Source organism: Symphalangus syndactylus, chromosome 5 (assembly GCF_028878055.3).
Source record: "Symphalangus syndactylus isolate Jambi chromosome 5, NHGRI_mSymSyn1-v2.1_pri, whole genome shotgun sequence".
Taxonomy (NCBI): domain Eukaryota; kingdom Metazoa; phylum Chordata; class Mammalia; order Primates; family Hylobatidae; genus Symphalangus; species Symphalangus syndactylus.
In genome coordinates this window covers 108,213,969-108,227,253 of record NC_072427.2, presented here as the reverse complement: position 1 = coordinate 108,227,253, position 13,285 = coordinate 108,213,969, and the positions used below count along the sequence as shown (strand labels likewise).

The following is a 13,285-nucleotide window of genomic DNA, read 5'->3' as shown; positions in this document are numbered from 1 at the left end:
ATCCACTTATCAAATATGTGATTTAGAAATATTTTTATCCAATCTGTGGCTTGTCTATTTTTTAACCACTGCCTTTCAGTGGGTGAAAGATGTTGATGAGGTTTAATTTTTCTTTTTTCATATGAATCGTGCTTATTGTTTCAAATCTACGAATGTATTGTGTAAAACAAATATGTGAATACTAAGATTTTCCCCAATTCTTCTTTCTAGAAGTTTTGTAGTTTTTAAGTTTAGGTTTATGAGAATTTTTTATTAATTTCTTACGATATTGTGACAAATTGGCGAAACGTTTTGTTTGGTTTGTTGTATTTTTTTGGCATGTGAATGTCCAATTTTTCATCATTGGCTAAAAAGACCATACTTTAGCAACAGAATTGCCTTTTCATTATTTAAAATATATTTTAATATATGTGTTTTAGGGAATCTATTCTGTTCCATTGATCTATTTATTTGTCCCTTTACACCAACAAAAGCCGTTATGATAAGTTGGAATAATGTATTATAAGTCCTCCAACTTTATTCATCTTTTCAATGTAGTTTTAATATAGAATAAAATACTCTGGGTTCTGTTCATTTCCATATTAATTTTAGAATCAAACTCTCAGTTTTTACACACACATATGCACTAACACACACATACACACCCACTACCATAACTTTGATTAGAATTGTGTTGAAGCTATAGATCACTTTGAGAAGAATTGTCTTCTTTTTTTTATTATTATTACTATACTTTAAGTTTTAGGGTACATGTGCACAATGTGTAGGTTTGTTACATATGTATCCATGTGCCATGTTGGTGTGCTGCACCCATTAACTCGTCATTTAGCATTAGGTATATCTCCTAATGCTGTCCCTCCCCCCTCCCCCCACCCCACAACAGTCCCTGGAGTGTGATGTTCCCCTATCTCTGTGTCCATGTGTTCTCATTGTTCAATTCCCGCCGATGAGTGAGAACATGAAATACCATTTGAGAAGAATTGTCTTCTTGACATTATTGATCATTCTGTTCCAGAAACACAGAAAATCTCTGTATATTCAGGTCTCTTTAATTTCTCTCAGCAGTGTTCTTTTTTTTTTTTTTTTTGGTGTTGTGATCTTTATTCCATTAAATGATCTTACAAATTGGAGTAAAACAGAAACATGCTTTTAATATACTAACAGCATAATCTCATCCCATTGCACTTTTTAAAAACTATATTAAATTTCAAAGCCACTCGAAGGCAAGGGTCTATCAGAAAGTACTTTTAACAAACCATTTTTTAAAGTAAAAAAGAAACCTGAGGAAAATTTGTGTATGTACAAGATTAGCATTAACTCCTTTAAGGCTTACATCCGTGACAGCATGTATCTAATTAGAAAGCTTTGGGAATCAATGCTACCTTCCCTTGCTCGTAAAAACACTACATTTAAACTGTAGTTCTGGCACACGAAATTCCTCCCCAAAGAAAAATGTCTTTCAAAACCCTTCTGTCCCTAGATCTGTTTTGCGAAGTTTCTGATATGGGGTACTTAGGTCACTAATGACAGAAATTAGGATCTTGTCTTCCATCTTGTTCATTATTTTTATTTGTGGCTTAATGTTTCACCTGTATGTGAAAGATTTGGGGGTTCAAGTCACAGTGCTGAATTTTACTTTTTAAAAGAAAAACTATCAAAAATTGCTTTTAAAAAATCCTAATTACATGTTAGAAAATAGGATACTTGTACATTCATTTTTCAGAGAAGGCACTATGACGATGGAGAAAAACAGCTTTAAGGAGCTTAGATAATCCTCTGAATTAAAGGCATTCTTACTACTTCTGAACACAGAAAACGCCTGGGGATTGTACTGGCAAGAGACCACCTATTCTAAACCTCAGGTACAAAGTGTCCACTTGCCTCCAGACAATACAGAATTGTACTTTCTCCTTGGTACTTCCCATTCGATGAAGCAGTCTCTCTCTGTGGTCTCTGAACCACTATTTATAAAAGTGATGACTCCAGGACCACAGCCGATATTACCTGAGGCAATCCCTGGGTACAAAGCTGGGAATCTGAACTTTTTAAACAAGCCTGCTAGGTAAGTCTTATGCACTCCAAGGTAGATGAGAACCACTACCCAAAACATAGCTACAACAGGACTTAAAACAAGAAAAATCATTTGACTGCAAATATTCTTTTACAATGGGCTTCTTAATGTCATTTTTAAAAATTAATCACACAAATAGTTTGTACTTTCATAACTGAAGCTTGTCTTCATTATGCCCGTATCCTTTGACTAGAATTTTGTTAGATAAAACATGTGTAAGCCATAATGACACAGCCATGCTGACAACTTGAGATGGAACATCAAATCATCCTAAATTACATTTCAATAGTTCCAGGAAAGAAAAAAGTTCTATGAAGACTTCCATATATTACATCATTTTTTAAAAGAACCTAGCAGAAAATTAAAACTACCTGTTTTGTTGCTTTTGCATGGACTTGATTCAACCTACTTAATTTTGCTATAACTCACACATACATACTTATCCAAACTCACCCTATCCAAGGCACCATTTTACACGCCAAGTAGAACACTGTGTGTGATCCACTAATGAAACCAACCACCAGTACAAGGCAGTATTTTTGTGTCTGTTTGACCAAAGTGCTTTACTTCATGTAAGAGAAAAAATAAAGAAAACAAGGCCAGGTTCCAGTGGCTCACGCCTGTAATCCCAGCACTCTGAAAGGCCAAGGCAGGCGGATTCCCCGAGGAGTTGAGACCAGCCTGGTCAATATGGCGAAGCCCTGTCTCTACTAAAAATACAAAAATAAGCCAAGTGTGGTGGCACATGCATGTAATCCCTGCTATTTGGGAGGCTGAGGCAGAAGAATCACTTGAACCCAGGAGGTGGAGGTTGTTGTGAGCCAAGATTGCGCCACTGCACTTGATCCTGGGCAACAGTACAAGAGTCCGTCTCGAAAAAAAAAAAAAAAAGATTAAAGCGAAACACAGGCAATTTTACCAAGTATAAAAGAGGTGTTAAAACGTAAACTTCCATAGAACATTTCTTGGTATACTACGAAAATAAGGCATGACTCAGCTGGGCGGGGTGGCTCAGGCCTGAAATCCCAGCACTTTGGGAGGCTGGGAGGAGTAGATCACCTGAGGTCAGGAGTTTGAGACCAGCCTGGCCAACATGGCAAAACCCCACCTCTAGTAAAAAAACAAAAATTAGCCAGGCATGGTGGTGTACACCTGTAGTCCCAGCTACTCAGGAAGCTGAGACGGGAGAATCGCTTGAACCTGGGAGGTGGAGGGTGCAGTGAGCGAGATTGCACCACTGCACTCAAACCTGGGCGACAGAGCGAGACCTCTGTCTCAAAAAATAAAATAAAATAAAATAAAATAAAATAAAATAAAATAAAATAAATAAACAAGGTATGACTCTGAAGGTGTTTTATCATACATAATAGTTTGTCTCACTTTATCTATGAGCCAATCTTACAGAAAGATTTCTCAGTGAACGAATGAAAACTCTGATTCTACCATTTTTACTATAAGCAGCTCATTGAAATTATTTTTTCAAATTATCAACACTTAATTTATCCTGAAATATTTTAATAGAAAATTTTGGAAGCCTCCTTTTATATATTCATAGGAATGAGTTCCATATATTGTTAGGATTGTGCAAAATTAAAAATGCCTGCATGGAAAGCGGCAGAGCAACAGACACGACACAAACACGCGCAGTCTGAGTGTCTGAACCACAAGTAAAAGGTGAGAGAAGTAAAAGACATTATTTTCAACCTGGTTATAAATCTCCCCAGGATGATTTATAGCCAGTAATGATAATGTATCTTTTATTGAAAAAGTTGATATAAAATCATCAATTTACTGTTGAGAGAAAAGAGGCCAAAGAAAACTCTTAAGAACCCTCACTGAGAAAACTTTATAAAACACTTTCCAGAAGCAGAACTAAGGAAAAAAAAAAAAAAAAAAAAAGGTGAGGGGGACTTCCTCTGGATAATTAAACCAAGGTCTCTTTATAAGACCAAAACAGAAATGGTGAATTTAAATAGTAACTGAATCTTAAGAGTTCATTAAATCATACATTATCACTTTTTTTAAAGTGACCTAATACTTTAGTATGAATTTTCGACACATCACCCCTTCTTACCATTTTTTGACAGTTATTCTGAAATCTATAAATTTACTTATAGAATGTATTAAAAGCTAAGTATGTCAATATTTATAGAGCCTGCTAATAGGTATGAACTTTCAGAGAGATAAGAGGTCACCTGAAAATGCACCAACATTTCAGAAGCAAGCTTTCAAGTTAACAGTCAAAGCTTGGCATCACTGATGAATGCAAGTAAACAAGCTGGAATTTTTCTAAAGTGTAACAGCAAGTCAATAAAATAGCAAGAACTATTTGCAAGATGGCATATAAATATGAAACATAATATGCTGGGAATTTAGGACTTATAAAAATACTTAAGCAGTAAAGTGTCAAAAGAAAATTCTTTGATAGAGATTACATGCGAAAAGGGACTTTCTTTTTTTCTACCTTCCATTCATACTTCATGTATATAAAGTTTACACTCAGATCTTACCTTCACGTATATAAAATTTACACTCTTACCTCCCTCCCATAACAAAAGTTAAATTATCTCAGAAATTAAGGCTTATATACCTGAATGTTTATATAAATACTTGCAGGCAAGTTTTAAGTTTTAAAATCCACAATAATTCCAAAAGGAAAAGCAACTAACAGATAAAACTTTTTTATCTCCTAATCAAGGTAAATAGAATAAAAGAACTCTTAGATACTTCTAGATATTGTTTATATTTGGGTAGGGCTTTGCTCCTTGCTAAGCCAAAGCTATCTTAAAGCTAGCAGACTAGCCAAAGTAAAATTAAATAGATAATTCACTAAGTAAAATGGGTTAATTTTAGCTTCATTATTAAGAACATTAGACAAGGCAGAGAATGCAAATTAACATTCTGAATAAAGACCTTAAATCAGGTTATTAATTGCTGCTAAGCCACATGAAATTAGACATCAATTAAACGCAGTAATATTTGGTAGTATCGTCCCTCTAATCCTTAATAAAGTTCTGTTCTTATGCAGAACTCTCAAAAACAAAACCCCTCAAATGACAATTACAAGAGTTGTGTAAAACACACATACATAAGTAAACCTACAGTGAACCTGACCAAGGCACAAGTTCAAGTGACTTATCAGAGGTCACATGGTTCATTTAAACTTAGCTTTTTTCTTAAAGTATCTAGCTCATTCCTTTTATTATTAGCCACTCTGGCTTTTCAAGGCACGTTTGCCTCTTTTTCTAGAAAGAAGCTATAGGGACCAAAAAAAAAAAAAAAAAAAAAAAAAAAATAGAGCAAGTTGCAAAAAAACTGTCAGCCTACTGGGTAAAAACCTCACATTTCAGAGTATGGTATATTTAAATATGACATGATTTTTCCACACTGTATGGCAACAGGATTCCCTATTTTAAATTTTTTTTCAAGTGTAATGACATCATTTTCAGTCAGTCTTTAGTTCTGAAGTTTCTCCAAGTTTTGTAAATTTTAAAAAAGGAGTCCTTGGCTGGGCACGGTGGCTCACGCCTGTAATCTCAGCATTTTGGGAGGTCAAGGCGGGCGGATAACAAGGTCAAGAGACTGAGACCATCCTGGCCAACATGGTGAAACTCCATCTCTATTAAAAATACAAAAACAATAGCTGGGCATGGTGGCATACACCGGTAGTCCCAGCTACTCGGGAGGCTGAGGCAGGAGAATTGCTTGAACCCAGCAGGCAGAGGTTGCAGTGAGCCAAGATCGCACCACTGCACTCAAGCCTGGCGACAAAGTGAGACTCCAACTCAAAAAAAAAAGGAATCCTTCTCAAAAGAGTAAAGTATAGAAGAAATGACAAGTTTCACCCCAAAATGGCAACTTTCATGAGGTTATCCTCCATCCACCCCCCACATCGTGTCTGCAAAACCATGAAATCAATCTTAAAAGGCACTAAGTGGCACATAAAGAACTTAAAACCTGCATTTCCATTTTTCCTCTAGCTTCCTCCTCCATAAAGTGCACAAAGCAGAGTAATATGAAAATAGACACAGGCTTGCATCTATAACAGCAAGGAAAAGAAATGCTTTCAAGAGAAATGGAAGTGTGTTTAATAATTTGAAACCACAGGAGAGGTCTGCTCATTTATTACAGGGCCATGTTTTAGCTCTTCCTGGATCATCTCAGATCTGCCATTCCTCTGGATATGAACCTGTGGCCTTGGCAGAAACCCAGAAATCAGTAGGGGCTCCTTGTGTTCTTGTTTGATCTTCATATTAAGATGCTATTGAGCTTTTTTATCTATGGGTGGTCTTCCAACAACTGCATCCCTCACAGTGGCCTGAGTGGAATTACCGATATAAGAAGAAGCCTGCTCCAACACATATGCAACACCAAAATCAATAGCTCCACCCAGCTCACGATATTGACCAGAATACCTGATGTAGCCCCAGGTGAGGAGCGCTATTAACAGTAGTCCAAACATACAGTTGAACAACTGGGCTACAACCTCAAGACTTATGAAGCCAGTGAGGCCTGAGGCCATGTACAAAGGTACAATGCCCGTGAACAGCACTGCAGGAGTTCGGAAGGTGCTGAAGACGTTCTTGCTACCATTGTGCTTGCAGAAGTTCTCATATAATTTAATTCCTTGATTTCCTCTTCCAGCTCCTGGCTGGTAATGAAAGCTGAAATCCTTCCCACCCATCTTGTTGGTCTTCTTAAAATGGTCCAGAGCAAGTCGTTTGAATTCACAGTGCTTCTCCTCTAGAATGTCTGGAGAGAAATAAGGTTTCTCTCCCCCACAAACTTCCTTCATGTTGTTATAATAAATGTCCTTGGCAGAGGCTACACCTGCTAAATTGTTGGATTCAGCAGTGGCCTGAAGCATGGACTTGGGGTGAGGCAGATCTTCTCCTTGATAAATTTTAATATATGCCTTAAAATACTCCAGTAGTCCCCGACAGGCGACCTTTGAGCCATTGATCTCCTTTTCCATTAACTTAGATGGGTTTAATACATACAGTATCAGTGCCTGTAACTGCTCTTTGAATTCACCAGCAATATCTTTTAATTTCCCATCAAAGTCAGGGCTTGTGGCCACCTGGAGTCCTGGATGTGGTAAGAGAAAGCAGGTGACAACGGAGAAACATGAGTGAATGTGATTTCGAACATTCTGAATTTCTTCATGTTGATGTTCCTTCACCTGTAAACGCTTATCCAAAAAATGCTATTCCTCCTTGGAGTCCATAGCTATATTCATAAGGGAAACTCCAATCTCTAACCAAAAACATCAGTGTCTGGAAAGGCTTTTGGAAAATTTCATCCATTACCAGACGACCATATTCTGTGAAGAGCTGCAGCTGTTGAAGATCATCTTCTTGAATGTTCTGGGATAAATTATAAATCTGAACAGAACTAGTCATAGTGCTTAGAACAAAGATGGTAGCACAGTCTTTCACAGTTGACTGGCTATCAAATGCCCCCTGGGTATCCATCAAAACAACTGCAAACTTCTTCCCACTTGGCTTCTCCACAGTGAAAACTTCACTCCAGATCTGAATCCCAGTGGTTTCTGGATCAGATCCCCCTCTCCATGAAAATCCTGTTAACGGTTCTTCTGGGTCACCCAACCAATTTGAATGGCCACTTTCCTTCTGAGAATATAAGTATCGTAGCATAAAATCCAGAATGAAGGACTTGCCCTTTCGGAAGGCACCAGCCACTGAAACCACCACCACATCAAGATCTCGGATGTGGTCCTGCAAGAGGATGCTGGCCAAGGCTTTCTCATCTAACTCAAAGGAATGTTGATCTTTCTGAACCAAAACAACCTGCACTGGACCAGGCTTGCTGCTCTCCATGGCATTACCTGCTCCTCTTGAGGCAGCTGCTGCCACTCGCTGAGGGGACAACATGGAGCCTCCGCCTTCAAAGCAGAAGCAGTAGGGGTGCAGAGGAGAGGGACGGGTGGGGGCGGGAACGAACCGGGCCCTGGAAGCGGGAAACGGGCGGAGTCTGGGCTCTAGAAAAAACTAACGAGGAGGTGGGGCACGCGGAATCTCGACGGAGCGAGCGCAGCGCGGTCTGCGTGGCCCAACGGACAGCCCGAGGCGTGGCGAGCGTGGCCCAATGGACAGCCCGAGGCGTGGCGAGCGCAGGACTAGGCTAGGCGAGGTGGGGCGGGAAAGCGCACGCGGCTGAATCCCGCCACCGCCCGCCCCGTGTGTGCAGCAGTGTTCTTAAGTGTTTTTTATACAGTCCTAACTCATCTTTTGTCAGATTTATCTCTAATTATTCCATATATTTTGATGCTATTGTAAACCGCATTTTGTTTTAATGGTTAACTGTAACATCATAAAGATAGATAATATATTCTGAAATTTACTAAATTCATTTATTATAGTAGTTCATAATTAGCTTATAGTTCCATAGAATTCTCTACATAAATAATAATATCACTGTGGGTCAGGCGCAGTGGCTCACGCCTGTAATCCCAGCACTTTGGGAGGCCAAGGCAGGTGGATCACCTGAGGTCAGGAGTTCAAAACCAGCCTGGTCAACATGGTGTACTCCTGTTTCTATTAAAAATACAAAAATTAGCAGAGCTTGGTGGTGGGCAGCTGTAATCCCAGATACTCGGGAGGCTGAGGCATGCTTGAACACGCGAGGCGGAGGTTGCAGCGAGCCAAGATTATACCAATGCACTCCATCCTGGGCGACAGAGCAAGACTTTGTCTCAAATAAGAATAATAATAATAACAATAAAAATAATAATATCACTATGAATAAAGACACTTTTACTTATTCCTTTCCAATCTGTATGTTTTTCCACTTTCGTTTATTATACTGGGTAGACAGACTCTCCTGGTGAATAGAAGTGATACAATTGAACACACTTGGCCTTGTCCATAAACTTTGGGAGACAGGGCATTCATTCTTTTAATATCAAATGTTTTTAGATATAGGCTTTTCAGGGATTTTTTAAATCAAGTTGAGAAAGTGACCTTTTCCTAGATTACTAAGATTTTTTATTAATAATGAATTTTTCTCTGTCTGTCCCCTTTCTGATCAGACTGGATAGAGTTTTATTAGTTATATTGATCTCTCAAAGAAACAGCTTTTGGTTTTTCTTGATTTTATATTTGTTTTTCCTTTTCCTATTTTATCAGCCTGCCATCTGATCTTTATTATTTTATCTTTCTGGCTTATTTGGGGGTATATTGATCTTTTTTCTGTTTTCTTAAGGTTAAACCTGATAATACTGATTTGAAATCTTTCTTTTCTTCTAATGCATGCATTTAGTGCTGAATAATTCCCTGTATGTCTACTTCAACTTTATTTCACAAATTTTGATATATTGCATATACATTGCCATTTATTTTAAAATGTTTTGTAATTTCCCTTTTGATTTATTATTTATCTCATGAAACATTTGGAAGTATGTCACTTAGCTTCCAATTATATGTGGATTTTCCAGATATAGTTCTGTCATGAATTTCTAATTTGATTCTAATGAGGTCAGAGAACATACTGTGATTTAGATCATTTCAAGTATATTCCTGATGCACTTAAAAAGAATGTGTATTTTGTTGATGTTGGTTAATGTTTTGGTAATTATCAGTTAGGTTACAGTCAATTGGTAATGTTAAGTCTTCTGTATCTTTTTTACCTACTTGCTCTATTAGTTATTGAGAAATAGCTGTTTAAACTCTAATAAAATTAAGAATTTGTCTATTTCTTTTCACAGTTGTATCAGTTTATTCTTCATGTATTTTTAAGCTCTCTTATTATATAGATAAAAGTTTAAGATCATGATGTCCTCCGATGAATTGACGTCTTTCTCATTAGGAATTGGTTGTTTATCCCAGATAATATTTGCTCCAATACCTGAGTATTAGCAATCTACTCCAGCATTTTTTGCATTAAGGTTTACATGGAGTATCTTTTTTCCTTTCTTTTAATTTTAACATATTTTAATTTTGAGGGTACATAGTAGGCATATATATTTATGGGGTACGTAAGATTTTCTGATACAAGGATGCAATGTGAAAGAAGCACATTCACATGAGAATGGGGTATCTATCCCCTCAAGCATTTTTCCTTTGAGTTAAAAACAATCCAGTTACACTCTAAGAAATTTTAAAATGTACAATTGCATTGTTATTGACTATAGTCACCCCGTTATGGTATCAAACAGTAAGTCTTATTGATTCTTTCTATTTTTGTACCCATTTACCATCCCTACCTCCTCCTCCAAGCCCCCACTACAATTCCCAGCCCCTGTTAATCATCTTTGTACTCTCTGTTCCCTGAATTCGATTGCTATGATGTTTAGATCCTACAAATAAGTGAGAACATGCAATGTTTGCTTTTCTGTGCCTGGCTTATTTCACTTAACGTAATGATCTCCAGTTCTATCCATGTCATTGCAAATAAGCATTTATCTATATTTAAAGTGGGTTTTTGTAGGATGTATACAGTTGTTTTTTTTAATCCATTCTGACAGTCTCTACCTTTGAATTAGAGTGCTGCACATTGAATATGTTATTGACGTAATTGGGTTTAAGCCTACCATCTTGCTATGTATTGTCTGATATCTGCTCATAGTTTTATTTTTCTTCTGTTTCTTATTTTTGAATATTTTAATGAATCAATTAATTTCCTATTTTGTCTCATTAACTATAACTCATTCTTATTTTAGTACGTGGTTTTCAGTCTTTTTTTAAATGATGTTGCACTACTTCACATATAATGTAAAAAGTACCCCCTCCAGCCTTTGTGCTAAGTTTATCAGATATTTTTACATTAATCATAAAACTCATAATAGTTTTCTATTTCTGCTCCAACAAATTACAGCAAATTTTGTGGCTCAAAACAACAGAATTTAATTATTAGGTCAGAAGTCCACATAGGCTCTGCTGGGATCTGCTCAGTATATTATAAGATCACAATCCAGGGGTCAGCAGGACTATGATCTTTTCGGGAGGCTCTGGGGCAGAATCCTTCCTAATGTCATTCAGGTTTTTGGCAGAATTCAGCCTCTCTCTTCTGTTGGACTGAGGTCCTGTTTGCTTGCTTGAAATCACCTGCAGGAGGCTGCCTTTACCGTTGAGCAACTCCTTTCTGATCCTTGAATGGGAATCTCTAAACCTCTGTGCCAGCAGCAGTATGTAAAATCCAACCCATACTTGGAATATTTCTGACACATCTCTCTTCTGCTGCATCTCTTCTGCCTTCCTCTTTTTCTTACAGCTGAAGAGAAATCTCTGCTTTTAATATCAGATGAAAAGGGGATCATGTGATTGGTCTTGCCTAGATAATTCATGATAATTTCCTCACTTAATTTCTGTAACCTTAAAAAACACCTGCAAAGACTTTTTAGATCATGATGTTTAGTGCGTTCATAGATGGCCAGGTGTTAGGGCATTGACATATTTGGGAAGAGACATTATTCTTCCCCCAACAACTGAGCTATGCATACACACACACGCGCGCACACACACACACACACGTACACACACTATGTATAGATTCAAACTTCCAATTAGCTCACATAAATTATTACATTAAAATTAATGTTAAAGTTATTAGAAAAAAGTATTTTATATTTATCTACATAGTTACTATTCACAAGGCTTTTCAATACTTCATGTAAATCCAGATTTCTATCTGGTATAAGTTCCCAGATCCTTTAGCATTACTTGTAGTGCACTTCCATTGTTAAGGATTCAGTTCACCTACTGTATGTCTGAGAAAACCTTTATTTTACTTTTATATATAAAATACATTTTTGCTGGATATAGAATTCTAAATTAACAGACTTTGTTCTTTCAATACTATAAAAATTATGAATCATTATATTTGCCTGAGTTTTTTAGATAGAAACTCCTCTGACATTTTGTTCCTCTGTACATAAAGTATCCCATCCGACCAGTCACCCCCGGATTCTTAGAGATTTTTGCTTTATCACTTTTCTTACACAATATGGATACATTATACCTTGGTGAAGCTTTCTTCATCATACTTGTACCCAGGTTTTGCTGATGACCTTGGTTGATCATTTTTAACAAATTTAGAAGTTTTAGTCATTAGATGTTCACATATTGTTCTCCATCCCACATCCCTTTGGGACTCCAATTTCACACATATAGGCTACTTGAATGTTCCCAACTGATCTTGATCTTTCACTTTCTGGATAGTTTTCAAAAAATAATCTTATCTTTCATTTTTGATCATTTTCTTTCCTTTTTTTCCTTTTTGTATTAATTTTTGGATATTCTGTCTTATTACACGTTCTAGTTTACTAATCTTTTCTTTGGCAATGTTTAACCCACTGTTCATTCTGCTGAAGTCTTCATTTCAGGCACTTTAGCTTTTAATATGTAGACACATGATTTTTTTTAAATTTTATTATTATACTTTAAGTTTTAGGGTACATGTGCACAATGTGTAGATTTGTTACATATGTATACGTGTGCCATGTTGGTGTGCTGCACCCATTAACTCATCATTTAGCATTAGGTATATCTCCTAATGCTATCCTTCCCCCCTCCCCCCACCCCACAACAGTCCCCGGAGTGTGATGTTCCCCTTCCTGTGTCCATGTGTTCTCATTGTTCAATTCCCACCTATGAGTGAGAACATGCGGTGTTTGGTTTTCTGTCCTTGCGATAGTTTGCTGAGAATGATGGTTTCCAGTTTCATCCATGTCCCTACAAAGGACATGAACTCATCATTTTTTATGGCTGCATAGTATTCCATGGTGTATATGTGCCACATATTCCTAATTCAGTCTATCGCTGTTGGACATTTGGGTTGGTTCCAAGTCTTTGCTATTGTGAATAGTGCTGCAATAAGCATACGTGTGCATGTGTCTTTAGAGCAGCATGATTTATTATCCTTTGGGTATATGCCCAGTAATGGGATGGCTGGGTCAAATGGTATTTCTAATTCTAAATCCCTGAGGAATCGCCACACTGACTTCCACAATGGTTGAACTGGTTTGCAGTCCCACCAACAGTGTAAAAGTGTTCCTATTTCTCCACATCCTCTCCAGCACCTGTTGTTTCCTGACTTTTTAATGATTGCCATTCTAACTGGTGTGAGATGGTATCTCATTGTGGTTTTGATTTGCATTTCTCTGATGGCCAGTGATGATGAGCATTTTTTCATGTGTCTTTTGGCTGCATAAATGTCTTCTTTTGAGAAGTGTCTGTTCATATCCTTTGCCCACTT

The 13,285-nt window shown here is 37.2% G+C and overlaps 2 protein-coding genes across 9 annotated transcripts in view; one reads left to right on the top strand and one right to left on the bottom strand.

Annotated features, from left to right (window-relative positions):
- The window catches only part of NCAM2 (neural cell adhesion molecule 2), a 567,512-nt gene that overhangs the window by 322,893 nt on the left and 231,334 nt on the right, over positions 1–13,285 (top strand). The window lies entirely within an intron of this gene.
- Positions 6,112–8,070, bottom strand: LOC129482859 (atlastin-3-like). Its single transcript, XM_055279345.2, is given in 2 exon segments — positions 6,112–7,274; positions 7,276–8,070. Coding segments are annotated over 2 exon segments (1,632 nt in total). The 5' UTR covers positions 7,966–8,070; the 3' UTR covers positions 6,112–6,332.